The sequence below is a fragment of the Pempheris klunzingeri genome, chromosome 6 (genome assembly GCF_042242105.1).
Source record: "Pempheris klunzingeri isolate RE-2024b chromosome 6, fPemKlu1.hap1, whole genome shotgun sequence".
In the NCBI taxonomy this organism is placed as follows: Eukaryota; Metazoa; Chordata; class Actinopteri; order Acropomatiformes; family Pempheridae; genus Pempheris; species Pempheris klunzingeri.
This window is the reverse complement of record NC_092017.1, coordinates 13,598,383-13,624,187: the sequence shown is the minus strand read 5'-3', so window position 1 is coordinate 13,624,187 and position 25,805 is coordinate 13,598,383. Positions and strand designations below refer to the sequence as shown.

The following is a 25,805-nucleotide window of genomic DNA, read 5'->3' as shown; positions in this document are numbered from 1 at the left end:
AAACCATTTCTTGCACATAAACTGGTATTTGTTAAAGAATATGCAGTGAGAATTTGTGAACCTCACGCATACTTCAGACCAAACGTACACCCACTTTTAAGGTGGAGAAGAACTATAATGCTCAAGCTGTACGTAAAGGCAACGCATGAATATAGCTGCTCTGGTAATGTTAGGACTGCAGCAATACACCATCCATCCATTGGCTATATCACTTATCCTTAAGGGTCACAGGGGCCTCAGGGAATCTCAGCTGTCATTGGGCGAGAGGTGGGGTTCACCCTGGACTGGTCACCAGTGAATCACAGGGCTGTCAATGCTGTGCCATGTCACCAATTATCTAACTTTCATAGACACACTCTCAATGTGCAGCCAAGGACTGAAGAGTGTTGAGTTTATTGGCCAACAGATTACGAGTGTGCTCTTTGCCACTGGCTGGTATCTCAGCAGCTCATTAAAGCCGCGTTTCCACCGGCACGACGTCAAGTATGATTTCCAGTGTGTGTGACCGGGAAGCCACTGGAGTGGTGGCCAGTATCTTCAAGTCTGAGCTTGTGGTTCTCTCCAAGACAACACTAGATAACCCCCCCCCCCCACCGGCTGAGTGTGAGTTGCTACCCAACAGGCAGATTGGTGCAATGTCTGTGTAGTCATGCAGACAATCTAATGGGCTGTCATAATGAAAAGGGATCTGAGCCTGAAGGTGAAGTTCTCATTAACCAGTCACTTAAATTTCCAACCTTCATCTCTAGTCACAAGCTCTAGTGTGGAACATGTCGTGGCAGAGTGAGAGACACTGAGTGAGATCTTTGCATTTAAAGAAGTCATTTGAGATAGTTCAGGCAACTGTAGAGAAGGATCTCTCAACATTTCTGCCACCATGACCTCAAACCACATAATTGGTGGAGGAATGGATGGGCGCATGTTTCTCCACAAATAGACTCGAATAGATATGTTATTATATCATTAATCAGTGCATTCACTATATTACATGGCACCTTCTCATACAGTATACTCTTTACACTCTTTATTATTGTGATGGGATCCTTATCTAGCTTATTTTAGGCACCAGTTTTAATACATTCACAACTTTTGAATGTGCTGCCTTCATTTTGTCTGTATCCTCTGCTGTATGTGCTGTCTACCTGTCTTCATCCTGTCTGCCGGCCTGCTTTTCTTGTCTAAATGGAACTGATAGTTCGGTTGTTTGGTCGCCTTGGGAAACACACAAGCCTCAAGATTCCCAGCAATCAGCAGAAAAGCAGTGCCACATATTAGATTTCATTCTGGCTGTAATCCCTGTCTTGCTGTATTTCGACACAGACACATTATACAGGAGGAGACCAGACATGGTCCACAACAGCACTACTCAACCTTTTAACCAGCCCAGTTCACAAACACACACTCTCACACAGCTAATGGAACTGGCCATAAGCCAGGTACCTGTGATGGTCAATGCAGCTTTGTTTAGCTCCGATGTTAAATTGATTTTTAGGTTCCAAGTCGGACAGAATTGGCAGCAAGCAGACCCTTTCCTGACAGAGAGACGGTGAATGAGCGAGAGAGAGAGAGAGAGAGAGGAGGGGAGAGGAGGGGAGAGGGGGACACACTGTACAGCATAACTTTCTCTCACTCCTTCACTGCCACACTCAGTGCTGCCTCTTCAAACGAGTGTCCTTTGAATGTCGTCCTGCGTTTCATTTAGTCATTTCATGCCCCACAATGTCTCCCTGCTTATCATCCCCCCAGTTTTTCTCAGTTTTACTCTCATTCTAAGCTGTGATTAGAAGTTACCAGACACCAAACAGTGCATCCATCTGGTCCACACATCAGCATCTGGAGAGAGTGTTGGCTGTTATGACATGAGGAAGACACACACATCTCTCACATCTTGTGGTTCAATTGTATGTGTGTGTGTTATTTTTATTTTCTGCATTTGTGTGTCAGTGCATCTCGCTCAAACTCTCTTCCCCCTCCCTTTCTGTCCTCCACTAGCAGCTAATTATTGTCCCGCTTAATTACCAGTAACACAGCAGTCCAGCCTGCTTCAGCTTTAAAGAGCTATTCAGCACTCCATTCCAATACCTGATTGAACTCAGCTAAATGGAAAAGTTGTGCTGGAGAAAACGCTTTAGTCACACAACATTTTGTTTCATTTCTTTTCTAATATGTCTCTCACTGTCTGGTTACTTGAAGATAACAGACATTTCAATTTGTTTTGGGGGATATCATAAAAAATAAAAATAACGGGTTTTGAAATGGAAAAGGCAGCAGGACACGAGAGGAGAATTGTTCCACGGCTTGCACACATACACATTCACCATTCATCCATAAAGGCAATAAACCAATAGGAACATACACGTCTCCTGACCTTCAGCTCCAATTAGGCCCCGAGGAGAGGTGGGTGAACTTTTCAACCTTATGTCTTGTCTATTGATACTCCAATATCCAATAGAGTTGGTGTGAAGGGTGATCGGTAAGTCAATATTCAAGTTCACTGTTGTTCAGGAGCTTAAGTTTCAGTTTCAGTCACAGAGTTTTAAAAGTTTGTTGACATCTCTGAGAGGAACTCCAAGTCCCATATGGAGAAATCTCAGTTCCATTTTCCATTTCTCACAGTTGATTGAAGACCGATCACAAACAATGATGGGAATATAAGACTATAAAACTAAGGTGGATTTTCCACTACACTACTGGCATTGGAGTGTTTCCTAAAGATAAAACAGCAGAAGAGGCCGCACAGTGTAATATAATGGAAACTTGTTGATAAAGAACACTGTGGCTTTTGTTTATTTATTTCTTTACTGTGATCCAAGACCAATAAAAGACCAGTATTCATTCACGTGTTCCACTGACAATGCAATGTCATATGACAACAATTTATTCAATTACTTTCTCAAGACGAATCCTAACTACTGTTTTATTGAACTGTAAAATGTAATCCGATCCAGAAAACAAAATGAAGTATGATGTGTTTTAAGTGATTGATGTTCTTCCCTAGTAAGCAGACGCAGTAACATTTCAGCAGCCAGACCTTGATTTCTGCTCAGTAGTGCTGCAGGGTTGTCCTGACTGTGTGTCTGCTGTGGTGAGGGCATTGATTCAGCTTACGTTGGTAAATACCAGGTCACTACACCTGCACTCCATCAGGCAGGGGTCAATCACAGCCCAATGGGGAAATGATGATAGGGCAGAGTCCTCCTCTCTCTCTTTCTCTCTCTGTGTTTATAAGAGTGCAATTGTGTGTTGAGGTATCAAGTATGCTATCAGTGTCCTCAGTCATTGATTGGTCCCCAGTTTCAAGACACCGCCATTGATTCTTCACCAGGTCACGGAGGGAGCTCTTGACTCAGCAGGGGATCTTAGGGTTACCCATTTGTGCACACATACACACACCTGCACATACAGAGGCGCACACACACACACAATATTCAGTGTTATGCACAGTCCTGTCTGATATAACGAATAGTAGACATGGCAATGTGCAAAGCAGATGGTAAAACTAGAACCCTACAGTATAAACAGTTGGACAGTAATTTAATTGGTAGCAACTTTAAGCCAAATCCACAAATGTTCCCAATAACTGATGCTATGTGACCAATGTTTTTATAACTGGTAAAATGCCCAGTTATTAAATACATTATTACTTTTCACATTTGTACTGGTTCAATGCTGCACATCTGCTCTTGTTCTTAATAAATAAGAACCTAGAACCTAAGCTCCTAAAAAACAGTCATATATTGCATTTTTCATCAGGGAGACACAGCCCCTCTTCTGGCAACTCATGGTGAGCCTGAAAGAGATGCATAGTCACCTGGTTCGATGTCCACTGACCAGCAGACAAAGGCAAAGGCCCTCTTGGACTGAGCAGCTGGGCTAATTCTACACGGGCTCTGGTATGAGCAGGGATTGTATAGTCACCTTTTCTGGATGTTGTTCATGGAGAGATGCATAGGACAACATATGCTGTAGAGATACTATAATGAGTTTGTCCAGTGAAGGTCACCTCAGTGTGATTGCATGTAGAATAAGGGAAGGGTCTGAGGTCTGAGCAGTTCAGATCTTCTGGTCTTCTTATGAAATCATGGTGAGGAAATGATATGATCTAATTTGAACATAGCTTTTCCATAAGAATAGAAGGTGTTATTACACCTATTGGCATAAGATCAGCTGGCATTTAGACTTGAGGGGGTCAGGTAACACAGCCTCCAGCTGATCACCACTAGCTGTCAACTGATCACCACCTGCCTAAAGACAGGGGCACTTTGGAGTCCAGGGTTATCCTGACTCCCCAGAGAGATACTACAAGTGCTGTGACAGATTTCTGAGCTGTGATGTATAGAGGATGAAAAGAGATGAAACAAGGGCAGTCCCCTGTGGAGCTCTTGTGCTAAAAAGCACCATGTCAGACATGCAGTCCTGTGACCTCACATATTGGAGTGTGTTTCTGGGGTAGGTATTGGTAGGTGGTGGTCCACCTCTTCTTACTCCATTTTGTTTGTATTGGATCACCACAGCCGACTTGCACAAGCTCTGACGACTTTTGAATTCACACCACCTCTGTCATCACTCTAATCAGCTACCTTTGTGTGCAATGCACAGGTGGGCATGGGGATTGGTAAATCCCCTGAGGAAGAGGGAGGAAGAGACTTGAACAGGAGATGTGTTTGGCACTTGAGCTGCTGAGCCTACAGAAGAACAAATTCGGCACACTAGCCCAGTTTACATCTAGACATCTTTAACCTCAGCTTGACCCGAGCAGTCGTCCCAGCATGCCTCAAAACCACCACCATCGTGCCCATCCCTAAGCTGAAAACTGTGAGCAGTTTGAATGACTACAGGACGATCGCACTCACACCAGTGATTGCGAAATGCTTTGAAAGGTTAATCATGGCTCACATCAAACGCACCATCCCTGCCGCGCTGGACCAGCACCAGTTCGCCTATCGAGCCAACAGGTCAACCGAGGACGCCATCAGCATCGTCCTGCAAACGGCCCTGGAGCATCTGGAGAAACCCAACACCTATGGCAGGCTGCTCTTCCTGGACTTCAGTTCAGCCTTTAGCACAGTCATCCCCAGCGCCTTGGTCTCTAAACTGCACAACCTCGGCCTAAACTCCACCATCTGCAACTGGACACTGGACTTCCTCACTAACCGCCCCCAGTCTGTCAGGTTGGGGAATCACACATCCTCCTCCATCAAACAGCAACAGAAAAACAGCTTTTTCCCCACGTGTCAAACTACTAAACACACTATCGCCCTTTGTGATACAGCAGGACCTTCTGATCTGTGGTAACCACACCCTCATGGTAAACACAGTTATTTTCAACACAGGATTTTATCTACAATAACTGTGCTGTGGTGTATAAAGCCATCAGTGTCCTCCACATGCGTTCCACATAAGACCAGTCTGAGATTGTCACTGCTCAAGAGGACCTTCTGCAATTAGGAGATTACTTTTATCACATTTTTAGCCAACACTCTGCATCTTGTCCAGATGTAGATGTCCAGAACTACCTCAAATAAAGAGGAAGAGATTTGTTCTCCAATTGGCTGTCACACACAGTAATGCATTTGGCATTGACAACACCATGACATTAGTGAGATCACACCCAAGGCCACCCTAGTTTCAGAGTGTGCACGAAGGGGACTTTTTGTTAGCTGCTGCTGGACAAGACTGCATTGGGCCACTATTGGTCAGCTCCATTGAGTTCTTGCATTCAAACTGGAGGTTTCACTACTGGAAAAGAGACAAGTGAGTTGCCATAGTCATACAGCCAAGACTCATGGGGTCTTTGTTCAAAAAGCAGGTGGCCTGACAGACAGCCTCTGACAGAAGATGGAGAAAAGGGTCCTCATAGCCAGTTTAGCTGCTCTTTTAATTGGTCCTCATGAATATTTAATGAAACCTAGATGGAATTGAATCATGTTTTTTAACTGCCTTGAGAAAAGGTGATGGCATGGCGTGTCTGTATGACTGTATGCATACAGTATGTGTGTTTGACTGCATGCTTGCATATTCATGTGTCAGCATCAGCTGCATGTATTATCCGGACATGCCTGCTGCTGTGCACATTATCAGATTACTGCAGTCCACAGTGTTAGAGGGAGTGCAATAACGGCAGCAGTAGGGAGGGCTGTCTGCCATGTGCAGGTGGCCGTGGCTGTCCTTTCCCTCCACTCAAGAAGAAGCTGCTCTCCGCTCTCAGAAGGAATAAATCTTTTATTTGGTTTGTTGTATTTTTAACCAAGGACTCCTGGTCACGCAACAAAGACCTGCTCTCCATCCTCTCTGCTCCCATCCTCTCTCCCCTCCTACCAGCGCCACGACACACATTACCTGTCATGCAAGTGGAGACATGATCACATTTCTACTGGCAGATTGCTATTTTCCTGCAGAAATGAACTAATAGTATATTTTTTCTACTTCTGGCTATACTTTCTCAAATCCAACAAATACTGATATCTCTAGGTCTAGTATTTGTTGTGCTATATTTTTACATATATTTATGATAGACATGATTGTGTTCAGATGAAAAGGTGTACATCTTGAACTATTACATTTTGCAGTTTTAGGAAGCCTTACATCCTGAACACCTGTATTCCTCTGATTTTATGATGTATTTGATCTTAGTCGGCTAGACAGCCACACCCAAACATAACCTAAAAAGCTCATCCCATTAGCTCATTCTTACCTCACCTCCCCTCTTTGTTACCAAGGGACGATGACTAAGATGCAGTTAGACACAGACTGGGATGCTACAGATCAGTCCAGGCATGCGTATGTGTGTATGAGTGTGTGTGTGTGGTGGGGTTTTTAGCTGTGTGAGCATACACAGAAGCAAGAGCAGTGATGCCAGATGAGGTAGACAGCAGATATGACATGAGTGGACCAGATGAAGATGGAAGATGAGTCTGGCTGTTGATGATGATTCTCTCAACCATCGACCCTTGCCCTGACCCTGTTTATATGATAGGGTGTGTGTGTGTGTGTGTGTGTGTGTGTGTGTGTCTCTGGTTCACAGGGGACAGCTGTGGGGACTGGATGCAGATGCTTGTTTCTTGTATGTGACCTCATCAAGACAGCAGGAGGGTAAAACCAGGATCCCAGCACACAGCAATAATTAATGCACTTAGCCAGCTGTAATGTCAACGTTGCATTTAGACAAAAGGCCAGTAACCCAACAAACTTCAATCTATGGAAAAATAATCTATATAATGAAAGGGGTTGCTCATATTTGCAAACCCACAGAGAATTACCACCCAAATCTGCCTTCCCCCTTTCCACCTTTATGTAGTGTTGTAGCAGCTGTCAGCTCATCAGCAACTTTTGCTGTTAGGGTTCACTCTCACCGCTCTCACATCGTCATTGTCATTTACAGCCACAGAAGACAGCTGTTCTCAGCAAAAAGCTTTAAGAAGCCACTTTATGCTACCTCCTCATAATCATACAGCAGACAGACAAAGTTATTAAATAGCTGGTCAACGTAGTAAAGCATTTAGCAGCTAAAGAGCCAGATATTTCCCTCAGGAGTTTGGGTAAAACAGAGCTAAAGGAGAGTAAATATTGGACTTGCGTTCGTCAGAGGCCAGACATCAGACACAGTGAATGCTAATGTTGCTAATGTTCCATATCTGCTGTGTAAATTGGTAACTGTTCGCTATCAAGTTTACCATATGACCAAAAAGAATTTGTTTTGCTGTAGAGATATGTTTGTACTAAATCATAGTCGTAGGAATGAATCTAATTAGTGTAGAATGACATAATATTACTACTACTACTACTACTACTACTATAATAATAATAATAATAATAATAATAATAATTAATAATAATAATGTGGCAGTGTAATTTAGCCATATTGGCTTTAAATTAATTTGAAATGAGCTACAAAATGATGGCTAGGATTTTAGTTACTCCCCTCTCCCCACTGCCTCCTCTCCCCTTCTACTTCCTCTCTCCCTTTTCTCTGTGATAACAATCAGCAAATATGAAAAGTAAATTCTCTAGGAAATATTGGCAAATGGGTTTTGGGGAGATTGTGTATGAATATTTAATTTTGTCATAAAATAGGGGTTTAGTACATTAATGGCTTTTCCACTGCTGTCACTCCATTTGACCCCCCCGCCCTCCTTCCCACCCAGATTAGGATGGTGGCACAGTCTGCTATCTGGTCTGCTGATTGGTTCTGTTAATGACCGTATTTATACTGATTAGACCATTATAGATTTCTTTAGGGACTGGGAGTTGTCAGACTCATATTAGAAGACTATTTATTAAATAAGAAAATGTTTTTTCTAGTACTATTCAAAGGAGCGTAATAGAGACTAATAACAAGAGAATCTGATAAAGACATTTATAGAGAAACTGAGCAGTTTGTCTTTTAGTCACAATATCAATTTTACATTGGTTGGAAGTCAGTGCAAAATTGCATTTTTCCACTTATGGCGATAAAGATCGAATTTTATCAGGACCCGCACTCATAAAACACCCAAGAATAGAAGCATTGATGCAAGTTTACTGGTCAGGTTTCATACCAAGAAAAATTAAACTTAATTATGCTCTTGTATAACACTGTAAGCTATTTTAAGATAATTTGGTACTCCGGTCTTGGTCTGTATCAGTATTGTTTACTGTGGTGCTGGCCACAGAGCCCCAGAGTCCACACTGGCTGGCTAGACTGTCGTGACAGCTGGAGTGGCCATCACCTCTGACTCCCAACCGCTTCCTTGTTTTCTGACCTAATAACACCTTAACTGGCAGGTCTAGTTTAGTGGTAAACATCTGCGTACCTGAGCCAGACAGGTTTTTGCAAATAATTATTTAGAGATCTATACAAGTGTGGCCTACTGTGTCAAATCAGTTTTGTGGCATTCAAATACCAAAAGATACTGATAATAATTTTATTGCCCTCTGAAGTTTACCCTGCCAATCTGGAATTAAGTATTCAAAAATGTAATCGATCAATCATTTGGTCAATAATTACTACTCACTGCAGCTGGTTTAAGCTGTTAGAGTGTATGTTTTGGTAGCAAGAGGGCAGTGGCCAGCCACTCTGAGGCTGGGCTGGCTTCAACTAGGGTGTGATCCCTCAGCTCTTGGCTGTGTTTGATAAAGATTAATTCAATCCTATTTTCTGCCCTGAAATGCTTTTGCTAATGTAATTCTCTCTGTGTCAGATTCCCCGCTCTCTCTCTTTGTGTGTGTGTGTGTCTGTCTGTCTCTCTCTCTCCCTCCTAAGGAACACTAAGCACCTTATCCATGTTAAGGACTAACAAAAGCAGCAGGAAGAGGGAGCAGTGGTAGTGTGTTGTAATTCTCTGCCACAGATTCATTATCTTCATATAAGTCCTGGCAGGCTGAACAGCGCTCACACTTGTCATCTGCCGCTTACAAATTGTGTGGGTGTCCATCAATGGGTTTGTGCGTTTGTGTATATATGAAAATGATTTGTGAGGATTGTGTGAATAGATTTCATGATACCGTCAGGTTTAGAAGTGGTTTTTGGCATGTTATGTGCCCATACATGTGTCTTTCTGATTCTAAAATCTACAGTCATTTATATTCTGTCTGTATATTTAGTCTACCACAGTTTCACTTGCAGAGAATTGGAGAGCCAGTAGAGGGTGCTACACAATCTAAGTGACAGCCTGTCTGCTAATTTAGACTTCTATTTCCAGAGAGTTTGGACAGGACAGATCTGTATGTTTTTATTATTTTATGTAATTTAAAAGTAATTTTCACTTCATTTATGTGAGATGACAGTACACATCAAAGGACAAAAAAAAAAACACTGAAAATAAAACAAACACTGAAAATAAAATAAAAAAAGAGACAATCAGAATGAATGAATAAATACTGAGCAAAAAGTAAGCTGAAAAAGGATGTGCACTGTACAAGGGTTTTTTAACAGCAAGTTAATGTTGTTCAGAAAGAGCTGGATTTACTAAAGAAATCTCTATGGACATGCGTAGAGGAGTCTCCATGACACACAAACATATGATATTTGGTATTTGCTGGTGGAGTTAGGGAGTCTAATCAAGACTTTATATCCTGTACAGCAGCAGCGAGATGGACTGGAGGTGTAAATGGTTCTCTGATGTTATTGATTCCTGCTGCAGCTCCATGTCTGACTGACTGTGGAGTCAGTCTGTGGAGATCTGTGTGTGTTTGTGTGTGTGTGTGTGCATGTGCATGTGCATGTGTGTGTGTGTTTGTGTGTGTGCATGTGTGTGTGTGTGTGTGTGGTGCAGTGGTGGACCTTTGTGAACTCAGCTCGTTGTCTTGTTGCGCTGAGACTCATGTCGTCACAGTGACCTCTATTGCTTACATGGTCACCCACCCCATCATCCATACCTCCTCCACTATGCACAATGCACTAGAGCCATAACCTAACAGGCAACCGACAGCCCGTACTGTGCTGGTATACATAGTTTACTTCAACTGACAACTCAGCTTCAGGCTCCCAAATTCCCCAAATCTTTCCTGGTTGTCTTTAGCTAGAATGACCTTCCCTCAGTCACAACACAAACATTATTTACTATTTTCAGCTCTCCGAAGTGGCCCTCACACCACGCTTTCTGCAGTAAATAGTATCGCCACCAGATCTGATTTACTTGCAATAATTTGCAAAGTTTTGTTTTATTTTTATTCCGATTTCTTTGCTCTGGTAGATATTTTACAGTCTGTATTCTACTCCGTTAAACATTTAAAAACAAATATATGCACTATATCTATATGAATAAACATCCCAAATCATTGTACATTCATGAAAATGTAAATAAATTACTTATAATGCTGTAAATTCATGCATTATTATTTCGTTATCTATGACAGTGTTTCCCAATCCTGGTCCTTACGGCCTCCAGGACTCCAGGAGGATTGGGACACACCTCTCTTTAAAAGGGGCATTCCACAATTTTACTTGTCACAGTAAATTTGGGGTCAAAGATCCAGTGTTTTTGGAGCTCGACTCATATGAGGGACTAAATATCAGGATATCTTGGCCTTGACTGTCTAGATTTTGACCTTTTTGACACCATAACATAAACAATAAAGATATTTACTTCTTACCTTAAACTCTATCTTGACTACTTGACTCCTCACAAGATTATTTTTTTCAGAGCACTGTTACTCTTAACGTTGCTCTCTTTACTATCGTGTTGGTGAACTTGTGTTTGAAGTCATTCCAGTGATGCACCCATTGGACCCTTTTCCACTCACATCATATATTATAAGTCACTCTGAGTAAGAGCATCTGCTAAATACTGAAATATGTGTTTAGTGGCCTATGAGAGAGTTCCACTCCAGGCACCACTGTATGTGAGGAGAGAAGGACTCCAAGTATGCTGAGAGTCTCTTTGCTTATCCCTCTCAGCAACTGGTTAGTATGGTGCTTGAATATTAATGCAGCCTGGTCCTAAAAGCTTTGACTGTGACCTAGCTATACTATGTCTCTCACACATAAACACACACTTACACACACACACACACACATATATATATATATATATATATATATATATATATATATATATATATATATATATATATATGTGTGTACACACACATACACCCTTCATCCTTTCCTAGGATGTGAAGATCTCCTTTCCTGAGGGACTGCTAGATGAGGAGGGCTCTGAGGTGTTGATTACTGCAGTGCTTAACAGTCGAGTGTGTGTGTGTGTGTGTGTGTGTGTGAGAGAGAGAGAGAGAGAGAAAGGCAGCAGGTTAAAGAGAGGGGTAGCCAGCTAGCACCTCTTCTAGACTCCTTCTCAGCTGCTGGAGACATGAAGTGTAAAATTACACACTCTTTCACACACACTCCATCAAAAGCCATGAGGTCTGACACACACACACACACACACACATAAGTGTTTGGGAAGCTACTTATAGTTGTACAAGCTTGTAGGTTCTTCACATGAACTACACCAAGACTTACCGCAACAGAAGTAGTTTTGTTAAGAAGTTACTTGGAAGTATCTCAAACTGTTTTGTAAAAATGGTTTTGCAGAAAAATAACACCAAGTTAAATGATAACAAATGAAATATTTTGTGATGGGTAGTCACTGCATTTGCAGCTCTCAGCCAGTGGTCATCAGTAATCAGTGATCATCTTATTGTATTTGTCTAACTGCCTTTTCTTCTTCTTCCAGCAACAACGGCATCTAGACCTGTTAACCATCACCAACTCTGGTAAGTCCCTGACATCTTATCATTCACTTTTGCCCACAGTGCACCTCTCTACCTCATCACCACTCAGAAACTGATATACTATTGCACTCTGATGCTCCCATAGGAAACGCAGCATCAGAATACTTCCCATGTTTTTAATTTGACATGGTACTGATGTGACAGAAACATGTAAGGCATGCAGTGGAACACATAAGTGCACATTTGGCTGGTAGGACAAGCACAGACAACACGGTGCTTGTGTTGTGGGAAATCCTGAAGCAGAATCATTGCTGATTTGACAGCTGCTGGTCAGTTGACCGAGCAACTGCATGTGTATTATGGGATGTCTTAGGATGTGTGATATCAAATGTCAAAGAACTGACCTTGAAGCTTTTGTAAAGGGACAATATGGAAATCATGGATTCAGTGTAGTCACACAAGTCATCCAAGCGAGCATGCACCCCAAAGTACATGTGAATACATGTGTTTGTGTGTGTTGTAAGCGGGCTTTGAGTAGCATATGGGAGACTTTGTACTAATATTTGGATTGTTAAGAGATTAGTCAACTGGTCTGATGGCTATCTAACAGCATTTATTGACTTTCATAATTCTTTGGTTAGAAGAGTCCAACTTCTCCTTCTGTGATGGATTACATTTGTGCTAATGTCACTCTTAGCATGAGATTTGTTGATATTTTTACGCATTAATGTTCATTATCACATTCAGATGGTTATTTTGACTCATGGTTATTAAACCATGCCGATGAAGACATTTAAAGCATTAAATGTCTTGGTTTAGATCTAATTGGATGATTAGTTTTATTAAGTTTCTTATTATGCTGTAATTGTGTTCTAGCCTTTGTGGGATAACTTATCACGGTCTGTGTAGCCGTGTGTTTAGCTGTGCTGAGTGCACTGTACGTACACGTGGCTGAATGGCTGTGTGACTGTATGTGTGTCCGTGTATGTATGTCTCTAGTGTTGCTCATTTGTTTGTTTGTGCATAGTAGGTGCAGAATGAGGTGAAACGTAAACTTCACCTTGCATGTTAACATGTTTTACTTGGTATGTGTTTACAAGATGCTTTGACATCCAAATGTTGTGAAACACTCACATGTGCTCATGAAACTCTTTGTTTTACATGTCTGAAATTCTTCCACAATCACAGCTGGTTAATCAATGACTCAACAAATAGTTGTTTAATTTTGACATGGGAGTAAATGTTTTTTTGCTATTTTTAATGCAAAAATGCCAAATATTTCTTGCTTCCAGTGTCTGAATCGTTGCTTGCTTTCGTTATAAATGATAAAACAGAAACATATTTCATATGAAACATAAACTAAACATAACTAAAACTGTTTATTGTGCACTACGTACAATCCAGAAACTCTCATATACATATATATATATACATATATATGTATATATGTATGTGTGTATATATATGTATATGTATGTATATATACACACACACACACACACACACATACATATGTATATATATATATATATATATATATATATGTATATGAGAGTTTCTGGATATGGAAACATGTCACAAAGTAGTTGCACTGTTAGAAATCTATGCCAGTCTCTTACTGTAGAGAGGCAGCTGTGAGAGCGAGGGATCCACTGAGATGGAAAGCAAGGAGAAATTTTAAAAAAAAATGGGGGAGGAGAAACAGATGGGGACAGCAAGAAGGATACAGAGACCCATATGTCTAAAGTATCTGGATGATCTAATATGCTTTGATTAGAATAATGCATATGTGAGGCTCTTGGAGACTGGGTTAATTTAGCAGGTTTACGTTGCAGCTGTTCCTCAGGCCCAGGGTAGAGGCAAGACTCGCCCCTGGCCATCACGGTTTGACAGAGGTCAACCAGAAAGAGAGAGAGGGCTGGGAGGAAGGAAGAGAATGTGAGAAAGTCCTTAAAGCAACAGCTTTTATGGCCAAGATAGAAAAAGAAATGGCAAAGAGTTAGATTATCTTCTAAAACTAAGTGATACCATGAATGCATGTAACAACTAATTCAAACTAAACTGATCTCAGAAAATGTTCGTTTACAGCGTGTGATACTGATGGATTTATGAGGAACCGCCATGTATCTATGACCATGTCTTCCAATTTCTTGTGTCCCAAAAGTGTGTATTTTGAGGTTTTGACGTTCATCAGTTGGGTTCAAATTTGTCCTGTTTACAGTCAAAACAAAAACATTGCTACAGTATGAGATGGTTTTAATTAATACCACCTCATACTGTATTGCAGATGTACACGTAATGATTTCTAAATGTTTGTGCTTTTAAAACAAAAATGTAAATATTGTATCACCTGTTATGAATCTGTGTGTGAATGAAGAATGAGTTTCAGATCCTCTGAAGCTCAGTCAGGTTGGGGAGCACCAGTGAATCCTGAGCTTTATGTCTTTCTGCAGATTTCCAGCAGGATTTTGTCCAGACTCTAATAATCCAGAAGCTAATACATAAAGTCTGCTGAGGTCACTCACATGTCTGTAGCTGTTTGGTTTTGGTTGTTGTCTTGGTGACTTTTTGGTAGATTTTCACACCATTCGGAGTTCATTTGAGCGAGAGAGCAGGTTTTTTTGAAGGACATTATTCTCTCAGTCCTGACATGTCTCCCAGTGCCTGGCTCTGATCAATATCACTATAGCACCATGTTGCCATCAGCATGTTTCATGTTTCTGAAGGTGGTCTGCTTGGTTTTTGTCTCATTAGAGCAGAGACTCTTATCTAGCCATTCTCATAAAAAGGCCTGATCACTGGAGTGCTGCAGAGATATTTGTGTTTCTGCCTGGCTCTCCCATCTCTTTAGGGAAAATCTGAATCTCCTTCAGGCTGGTCACAGTGGAGTTTTGGTCACCTTCCTGACAAAGACCCTCGTTACCCAGTTACTGTCACATTTTTGAAGAGTCTTGGTGGGTCCAAACAATGTCAATTTTACAATGACTGAGCTCTCTGTTGCAGTTTTATACTATAGGATTTTCAGATGCCTGCTATTTTCACATTATTTTCATTGGGTATGATTCATTAGGATTTTGCATTTTAAGTAGATGTCACTTCAAATCAGCACTTCATACCTGTTTGGGTGAATCCACCACTCACAAACTATTCACAAAAGTCAAGTTCTGAATAAATTTGAGACAACAAATAGGACACAGAGATTTATAATCATGCACTATTTTTATAATATAAACGGTTGGTGATTTTCAGGATTTCTCAGATATTGCAGGGCACATCATCATGTAAGCCAAGACTCTTCACCAGTGGTTTTGTTGTATTGCACAAAGTGAACAGTCACAGCAAGTCCTTTTTCTTCCATTGAAGCATTTGGCTCCTCAGGGGTCTGTGTAGGACCTCATTATACGTATGGTGTCTAAATTGAAGGCAAACGCTATCACATTTAAAATAAATCTTATAGAACAAAAGCACAAAAAAGTGAAGGGGTCTGCTCTGCTGTACTCATCAATGGTATTTCAATTCAATTTTGCCCTTTTCTTTTTTGCTGATTAGCCAGTATGTAGCATCAAACATTAGCACCACACGGTCATTTAAGTGAGGTAGAAAGGCAAAGAGCAAACGTCTTCTCTATCAAGTTTTACTCAAGTAATTATAAAATACCTTGTCAAAAGTATACTGTTATAGTCACTATGACATTCCACTAAATTAATCTAAATATACCATAAAATTTTATTGAACTTACATCTCCCTCTTTCTTAACTTTGCTTGCCGTAAATTGCAGTGGACATACACTCATGGAGGAGCCTTAGATAAACTGAAATAGCTTTCGATTATTCTCACTGAAAGGTGTCTTCCTGTGACCAGAGTAGAGCTCAGTATGCTGTGTAAATTATTGCAGGTCATTATTCAGTCTGTTGTTACGTGTGGCCTTGAAGGGAAGTCTATTATACTCTTAACTTGGCAGACATATTTTATCCTGGCCTGCTGCTTATTACTATTCACAGTAGGTAAGCGGACATGCACTCACACACACACACACACACTGAACACAGTGAAGGTTATTATGATGGCTGTATGAAGAGCAGGTGAGGCTTTCAGATGAATGATTCTGATAGGGAAACACAAGCAGGACACCCTCTCCTTCTCCCTGCAGATTAAAGGAGTTTCTGCTCCTTCGCTCCCTTTCTCCTTGTCATCCTCTCTCTCTTTCTCCGCTGCTCGCACTTCCGCTGCTCGTTTGACTTAGCGTCTCTCGTTATCTACTGTTATTTATTAGTGATCTTATGTTATCACATTGCCTTTGTCCTTTTGTTTCTGCCCTTTTTGTGCTGCATTATTCCCTCTCTTCTCTATCCTTCATTCACCTCTCTCCGTCTTGTCTTCATAGCACGGACAGCAGGAGGAATCACAGGGTGGGAACAAACTAATAGGCTCAAGTGGCTTCATAACATGCTGCGCGTGAGAGAGAAAGAGATTTGAGAAGGATTCTGCCCCTGCTGCTCTGATGGCCCTGTCTCAAACGGCGTTCATTAGCTGCTCTGAAGAATGATTCACGCTCACACACGTATTCACACACATATAATTGAGTGTCTAAATACTTAACATACAGCTCTGATATATACACACAGTGGACAAAACCAAACAAAAAACACACAGTATCTCTTTACTCTCTGTTTCTCATTTCACACATACGTGCGCACTCACTCCCACACACAGACCCACTCAAACCTCACTCGGCCCTCTTTAATTGGACACTTGAGCAGCGCACGGCTGCATCTGGCTCCTGTTGAACACAGCCTGACATTTCAGACTGCTGACCTTTCCAGCCCCACCACAACTAAATAATGATTAGTCCTGGCAACTGTTCCACCACAGCAGCAGCCAGGTACACACACACGCACACAAGCATGGACACATACCGCACACACAGACGCACACAGGTGCAAGCAGCACAAAACAGAACATCAAAAACACTTGCGAAAACTTGAGAAAATGGGGTGCAGACATTGATTTGAGAGGCCATTGTCATTCTTTTGGCTTATCGATTAGATTGTCCTTTTCCATATCTGCAGTCAGCACCCAATAATGTGTTGTTCTAAATTAACTCTGCTTGCCTCTGTTTAGTTTCTCCTTTCCCCTTTATGCGCTCTCAGCATTACAGTGGAAAAAAGGTCAATCATATTCATGAGATCTGGGCAGATTTGAGAGGATGGTCGTGTGTGTGTGTGTGTGTGTGCGTGTGCTTGTGCTTGTGCACACACTCTCAGGTTTGTGCACAGACTTGTGCAGCACGTGTGTGTGTATAAAGCAATGAAGCAGCGTGGAGATAATAGGCAGTTCTCAGATCTTCCCTCTCACTTTCTTCTTTTTCACTCTATCACTTTCCTCTTTGTATCTCCATTTCCCCGCTGTTTCTGTCAGAACAGAATAGAAATGTTCTTCATTAGAGCCGCTCTTTCTACAGATATTCTTTGTGTTTTCTGCTTTGCTCTCTCCAGACAAAACCACAGTACATATCTCTGAGGTCAGAGGTCACGCTTTGCACAGCTAGCTACTCATACTCAAACGCTGTGTCAGAATCTTTCATCCTACATAGTTATAGTGTGGAGGTAGGGAGCCGATGGTCACAACTATAATTATTATAGTCTCATTGTTTCCATGGAAACAAACTAATCAGGGCAATTTTAAAAAAAAAAAATCACAGACATCAAAGCAGGGAAAACAGCAGCTCAGAAATTCAAAATTCAAATTCAACTAAATGCACAACTAAATCACACAGTCTTAAATAGCTTCCCAAATCCTCATTCTTTCCTAAAAGTGTGCATCAAAGTAACTTTTTGGTGATGGCTGTTACAGGAGGTTTCTTTATCACATGTAGATTTACTTACCCATCACAGTAACTGATACACCCAATGCTAGTAGTCAGTTGTGAAATGAATTTAATTAATTTGAAGGGATGCACAGTGTGCTGGAGTAATCCCTCACCAGGCAGCAACTGTGTTTACCAGCAAATCTAAGTAAACAGCCAAGATTTGCAGTTCAAGTTATTACTTTATCTTCTTAAAATAGGCTACAACAATGAAATATTGAGATGAAAATGTCTGATCTATTGCACAATTTCACCAGTACATCAAAATGAAGTTTTTTACTGGGATTACATTTACAATTGCTCAGATTGCCAGGAGGAGCAACAGTTAATAAAACAAACATACCATTAAGAAAATAAGGAGCTGTAGAAATTGGTTTGGCTCTAGTTATTGCAGAAAGCTCAGCCAACAGGTTTGTCTGCTTACCAGACTCGTGGTCAACTAAAACAAGACAAAATGCCAGCACCATAAACAAAATAAAAATGTAAAAAAAAAAGTAAAATAAATGGAGGGGAAAGGCTAAAAACGAAGTGTAATTATTAGATTTTAGATTGCCATGAGGCCTTGCCTTCTCTCCTATGAGGTCCCAGCATTAACAGTTTAACAGTTCCCTGCCATTTGCATAACACGAGTCAGAAAGTGGGGATTACTTTGAACTAAAGTGTCTGCAGAGTGAAGGTGGGGTCAACAGAGTTTTCTCTAATTTTCACAATGCACCAGCCTGGCCTTCTCTCAGCTATTTAATAGCTCCTATTGGTTCAGATGAAAGTCTCTGGGCAGCCACCCAAACAATATAGCAATATATCATGTATTTATGTCTTTCTTGTGGTGGAGTTATTGTTTTGACTATGATGTATTTCTTGCTCCTCTTGCAAATTGCACTCATGGAGTTCTGTCACATTGGCACAGTGTAGTAAGAGTCTCTCCCTCTTACTCCTAAGTAATGCTTACTTTATGGAACACAGGGAGAGCAGTGTGACTCTTTGTGGTGGTACCATTGCTATTTGACTGTGAAGACCGCAAGATTGTGTCACAACATTCATCTTTCGTTCTTTATTCTTAAAGATAGATGAAAGTTAACTCCCCGTGTGCACAAGTTTCTTTTTTGTTCAACTGTGCAGATTTTCATTAGCAGATCTTTATCTGCCGGTCCAATGCCCCTTTGAGTTGAAACATGAGAAACCTACATTCACTCATTAAGCTCTCGTTTCATCCTCATTTACTCCCATCTTTTTATAACCACACATCTTACAGTTAAGCAACAAAGATCTTGCCAACAAAGTAGTTTTGTGTGTGCATCAGTCGTTAGCACCTTTTAGCCACACTCACTGTATTTTTCTGAAATACTAATTATGACTTTGTCACTCCTTTTAAGATAGAGATAAATGTTTAAACTGCATTTTCCCCTCTAATTTGCTACACTGCACCAGATCTTCTTTAATGGCTGAAAATAAAGTAGCCAGTGGCTGCATTTTATCTGTGTTCAACAACAAGAAACCGTTAAGTCTGTAAGTCAAGAAGGCCTTGCTTTTGGAGTCCTTTGAGTGTGAGCTCAGTCGTCCTAATCTTTAGTGTTGCTATCCTGCCTGAGTTGATCCAGTGAAGGTGGAAAGGCATGTCTGAAACAACCTGTATGCAACTTCCTGCATACTATCCAGGCCTGTGGTACATACCAGAGCTGATAGAAATCTCTGGGTGGCTCAAGCACTGCGTGGTTGACTGGCTTTCAGGCTGGAGAGCCGCAGAGATTTGTTTTTGGTGGAGCACAAGACTTTGCACCTTGAGGAGGGAGGGAAGGAGGGAAGAGGGAAGAAGAGAGGAAAAAAAACAGAGAACATTATTTATAAAAAAGTACTATCAGGCTTTTGTGTAAATGAGCAGCTGTGAAAACAACACTTCCTATTATTGCCCTAATTATATCCTTTCTCCGTGAATTTGCATATTTTATCTCCCTCCTCTTCATTATAGGGGAATATGCTTCCATTTTGAAGTGGTTAAAAAAACACATAAAACAAACAAAGACGGAGATGAAGGATGGGAGGGAGGAAGGGAGAGGGGTGTGCTGGCCGCTTCATATTGAGTATTTTCCAGTTGATTTTGTTGAAGGCTTCTCAGCAGCGTAGCTAAATAAGCAGCAGCATGCTAATGAATGGAGAATGAGTGTGATAATTCACCAGACAAAGGGTGGAGGACTGTGAGAAATAAGAAACAGGGGGAATGGGGAGGGAATGAAGTAACGATAGCACGATATTGAAAATATTTTGAAAATATTTGTCATCAAACAATTATTCAAAACCTGTCTTTAGCCTATATGCCCAAAGGTTCTTTTTTGTCATGCATATATTACTAATACTTAGAGTTAATATTCCCTGTTTCGCAAATACGGTAATTTCACGCAGTGCGCACACAGTCAACCATGTGTTTCATGTTTTTGCATGCCGAGAAGCAGAGGGAGATAGAGAGATAGTGCTAAACTAAGAGGACAGTAAATGACAACAGAGAAGCATAGACTCTGTCCTCTCTGTCCTCCTTCTAAAAGGGCGATGTGACGAAGGCAGTAAACAGGCTGTGAACAGGCTGTGGGCTCTGAGATTATTTCTTTGTCACCAGCAGAGCCACCAGTGTTGCTGAGCACTGCTGTGGAGCAAATCCTCCTAGAGAGGACTGATTGGATTTTTGTTCCAGGGAGCCTTTTGTGTTAGCAGCATAGGGACTAGATAATAGAGGTTGATGCCACTCTGTCTCTGTGTTATGGCTGGTGGATTGAGTTTTTGGACTGTGTGTGTGTGTGTGTGTGTAGAGCCAGGACATCGTCTCTCTAAACAACCACTATATCAGTGTTATTCAGAACCTATTGCTTCCTCTTTACTTTAGAGCCTATACGATGCTAAATATTGGAGATCTATTAATAATATGGATACCTGTTACAAATAGTAAGGTTTTTTGGCTAAGATGAAATGTTAATACGATAACCTGTCACTCTGCTAAATTTTTCATATGAGAATATTCTGGGCAGGTATACGTACGTTGTCAGGAGATACCAGCTGCCATGGTCAAGGTCATTATCAGTCTGTGCCTCAGTCTTCCCTGTCAGATCTACCTGTGCAGCATGTATGCAAAATGGGTGTGCATGTAGAGGACTGCATGTATAAATATAAAATGTATACATTATTGATTTCCATAGGGAAATTCCATTTTTAATTGCCCTACTCCCACTGGCAGGTCAGCCGTCAGGTTCAGCTACAGAATGACAGTCTCAATCTTTTCTCCGGGAAACTTCAACACAGCAGTCGCTTGAACCCAAGCCCTTTAAAAGCAGGCGATTCTCTCACTCAATACGCCACCCTGCTGTCCTGTGTGTGAGTGTGTGACTTTGCAGTGACCTCTATTGGAGACCAAAGACTGGTACTGGTTTTCACAGGCAGACACTGAGCAGAAATGTTTAGTGAAGTGCTCATGTTTCCAACAGTGCACTCTTGGATTGAGAGTACAGTCAGGAAGTGGGTTTTTAAGAAATATCAGCCCTTGAAGCTAATTGTGGATTCATGGGTATTGATCAACAACATTGTCAAACAACTGCAGATAAAGCGTATTTTCCCTTAATTTATGGGACAGTAAAAATTTCACTTATTGCACGGTGAAATCTCCTTTACCTGTATCTCAAGTGGCAGCAGCTCAGCGAGAACGGAGGTGGACGGTTGTCAGGCTGAGTGTCTCAGGCCATGCAGCAGCTGATTGCCAGATTCGTCTTGACTGTTTTCTTCCCCACAGAACTAAATGTGTCTCAGCAGTGAGAGAGAGAGACTGCATTTCCCATTGTCACATCAGCTGGCATCCTGCGTCTGGATGGCGGAGGAGATGCATGACATGTGACATACCTTTTCACTGTCAGTGTTTGTGTGTCCAAGCTTGTGAGATATTGTGTCTCTTTACTTTTTCCTTGAACTTTTTGCATGCGCAAGGCCTGGTCCTGGCATCTGCACAAGGCCAGGTCAGTGGTCGGTAGATGTGAAATAAGTGGATCTGATTGCATATAAATGTGTTGTATTTTACCACAGATTTAAATAGGTTTGGCTCAGCATTATTTTAGCTTAAACAGATGAAAATGTGTTTGCATGTCGTTCACTAGGGTCTAGATTTGCTCACTAAGAGGAAAAGTAGATTGAGATATGAATAAAAACATGAAATAGAATGAGGATACAAGCCGAAAAGCTCTGTGGCATAAACAAATTGTATTGTGCTTTGGTGACACACAGCTCTTTCAACAGAAATTAAAACAAGAGTAATAAAAGAGCAGCAAGTAATGGCAGAAAAAATGAACTAATAAGGCAACTGCTGGGTTTTGATGTGTTTTTTCAGACGCAGCAGCTGCACCAACACTGTGTATTAAGCCCCAAATCAATCTTAACCTCCTCCAGGTGTACAGTAAGCTGCAGGGATGTTTCTGCAGAGGGATTTGAGATTCATGACCTTGCCTGTCCTTGACTCGTGTGTGTATGTGCTTGTGTGTGGGTGTGTGTCGGTGTGTGGGTAGCTGGTCGGGGGTCTGTTTCTGGCGGGTTGGTGGTTAAGTAAAGGGCGCTAGTTGTCAAAGCACTTTGCCCCTCAACATGGCCCCCCCCCCGACCAACCACCACCATCCCCTAGTGAGGAGCAGGCTGCTGGTTGGCCTGGGTTTTATCTGCTATTATCTGTCAGATGCTGTGCACCTGTGAGCCTGGCTGCACCTCTGCATGACGGGCGACTGTGGTCGTTCGTCCAATCCCAGTGGCTCCCTGCTGTCAGCTACACAAGCAACGAGAAGTTCTCTGGCTGCCTCTGTCTCTGTCTGACAGCCACCCTGGAGGAAAGGGGAAGAGAAGCAAAGGGAAGAGAAGGAAAAAGGGGGAGAAATACCATTAAGATGAGCTGTATTCCCACAGACCAAAGCCTGCCCACCAGCCATGTGCTGCAGCTCACCTGGCTGCCAGATAAGTGGAGATTAGACGAGAGGAGACGGTGGAAACGCTATTAGAGGCATAAAAAAAAAATTCTCTCTGAAACCTGGGGACAGTCTTGATACTTTTGGATTTCTTGTGTCATGTCTGACATTTGATGCCAACGCAGAAAGGGCACAGACAGTCCATGTTGCTCTTATACAGATGGGACAGTCTTTGTTCCTTTATATATTTTTGCTTGATTGTTCCCTATTGTCTATTGTTTGACTTGCCGTTGCCATAGTGTGAATTACAGTTTTGTGAGCTCCCTATCTAGTTAGGAGAGAATAACTGTCTGGTGACACTGGCAAGATCAATACAGGGCCGCAGTCGGAGGTAGAGCGGCCCTAATGAACTGAATTGACTGGTGCTGAAATATGATCAGTATTTCTCTGGTGGTCATTACTTTCCTTATGAAGAAGATCAATGTCTCCTGGGTGGATCACTGAGTATACACAGCACGATGGCAGGGCCAGCACTGATACCATTCTAAATACTTAATGAAGGATTAATTCACAATAAGATTTGCCTCTGTGTGTGCATGTGTGCTCCACGTCCGTCCCTCTTTCTTCTGTCTCTCTCTTTCAGTCAAAGGTCTGTTTTCAGGCCCTGCGGCATTAGTAACTGATGTGCTTGTAGGAGGCTGTGCTGTTCATTTCATGGGCTATCACTTTTTAAATTGGTGAATGCCTTCTTCATGGTTGATTAGTAATTCATGCGGAGCTAATTAAGAGGCATAATAAGAGAAAGACTGGTGAGATGCCTCCAACCAAAATGGGAAAACGGTTTTACCCTGGACTGTAAACAGTTGTGATTGATCTCAGTAACGCACTGCCCATAAAAGACGTTAACGCCTCTCTGAATCCGTCATCTTGGAAGCAGACACCCATATCTTCATTTTGCTCAGTGCTTTCCTGATCTTAGAGCATCTTTCCAGAAAGTTGCCTTAATGATCCCTCCGTCCTGGCTGTCTAATGCCTGGCATCGTCATTTTGCTGGGTCTGTTGTCTGTATGCTGCTGCTCAGGCTGGCGCTCACCCCTGCCAACCATCATCACACACACACCTGTACCAGCATCTGTCCGTCCTGCACATTAGCACAGCTGCTGCCTTTAGATTGGCTGTCTACGTGCCTTAAGGTTAATGTACACACCTCCAAGTACTTTAGATATTTTTCACTTTAATCGCAAGACTTCATCTTTTCTTATGAAATTTGTCACGCATATTCACACACTCTCTCTCACACACACACACACACACACACACACACAGATCAGAAGCATAAAGGGGTTGTTTATTTTATCTGTCTGTCCATCTGTCCGATTGTCAGTGGCAACTCTTTGTGATTCCAGGCGCACCACTGCAATGATGACGTGTGTAACCGCAGTCTAATTCCATCATCAGCATCATTACTGCTATTATCCCGTGTCTCCCTTTAATGCAGGCTAATGGATGGCCAATAAAGATAGATGAGCCTGGCAGTGTGGAGCTAATAGGCAGGACATGATGTCTGGCTTCTGTCCTGACTCAAGTCTTTACCCAATCAGCTGCCGTCTGAGATAAAACAAAAAAATATATATATTATCTAGAGTTATTCCTTCAACTTTAATGGAACACTGTATCTTCTGCTAATTAGCATGCCAATAGTTTACAACAACTCAGAATAGATTTTGTTATTTTGGATTTATTAAATAAATAGTTGTGCATTTAATTCTTATCATGATGGAAATTGGCTCACAGCATTGAACTGATATTTATTGTGTTATAATTTAATGTCATTGTGGATAATGAAAGGTCATTTTAGATTTAACTGAAAGTTGCACCAGCCCCTCTGTATTTACATGTACAGTGGGGCAAAAAATATTTAGTCAGCCACCAATTGTGTAAGTTCTCCCACTTAAAAAGATGAGAGAGGCCTGTAATTTTCATCATAGGTATACCTCAACTATGAGAGACAGAATGGGGGGGAAAGAATCCAGGAAATCACATTGTAGGATTTTTAATGAATTAATTGGTAAATTCCTCGGTAAAATAAGTATTTGGTCACCTACAAACAAGCAAGATTTCTGGCTCTCACAGACCTGTAACTTCTTCTTTAAGAGGCTCCTCTGTCCTCCACTCGTTACCTGTATTAATGGCACCTGTTTGAACTCATTATCAGTATAAAAGACACCTGTCCACAACCTCAAACAGTCACACTCCAAACTCCACTATGGCCAAGACCAAAGAGCTGTCAAAGGACACCAGAAACAAAATTGTAGACCTGCACCAGGCTGGGAAGACTGAATCTGCAATAGGTAAGCAGCTTGGTGTGAAGAAATCAACTGTGGGAGCAATTATTAGAAAATGGAAGACATACAAGATCACTGATAATCTCCCTCGATCTGGGGCTCCACGCAAGATCTCACTCCGTGGGGTCAAAATGATCACAAGAATGGTGAGCAAAAATCCCGGAACCACACGGGGGGACCTAGTGAATGACCTGCAGAGAGCTGGGACCAAAGTAACAAAGGCTACCATCAGTAACACACTACACCACCAGGGACTCAAATCCTGCAGTGCCAGACGTGTCCCCCTGCTTAAGCCAGTACATGTCCAGGCCCGTCTGAAGTTTGCTAGAGAGCATTTGGATGATCCAGAAGAGGATTGGGAGAATGTCATATGGTCAGATGAAACCAAAATAGAACTTTTTGGTAAAAACTCAACTTGTCGTGTTTGGAGGAGAAAGAATGCTGAGTTGCATCCAAAGAACACCATACCTATTGTGAAGCATGGGGGTGGAAACATCATGCTTTGGGGCTGTTTTTCTGCAA

General features: G+C 41.7%; 1 protein-coding gene across 1 annotated transcript in view; it reads left to right on the top strand.

The window, feature by feature from the left end:
- The window catches only part of agbl4 (AGBL carboxypeptidase 4), a 281,572-nt gene that overhangs the window by 178,074 nt on the left and 77,693 nt on the right, over nt 1-25,805 (top strand). The window contains exon 6 of the mRNA XM_070832739.1: nt 12,156-12,195. Coding sequence (XP_070688840.1) covers nt 12,156-12,195 — 40 coding nt within the window. The remainder of the gene's footprint in view (nt 1-12,155; nt 12,196-25,805) is intronic.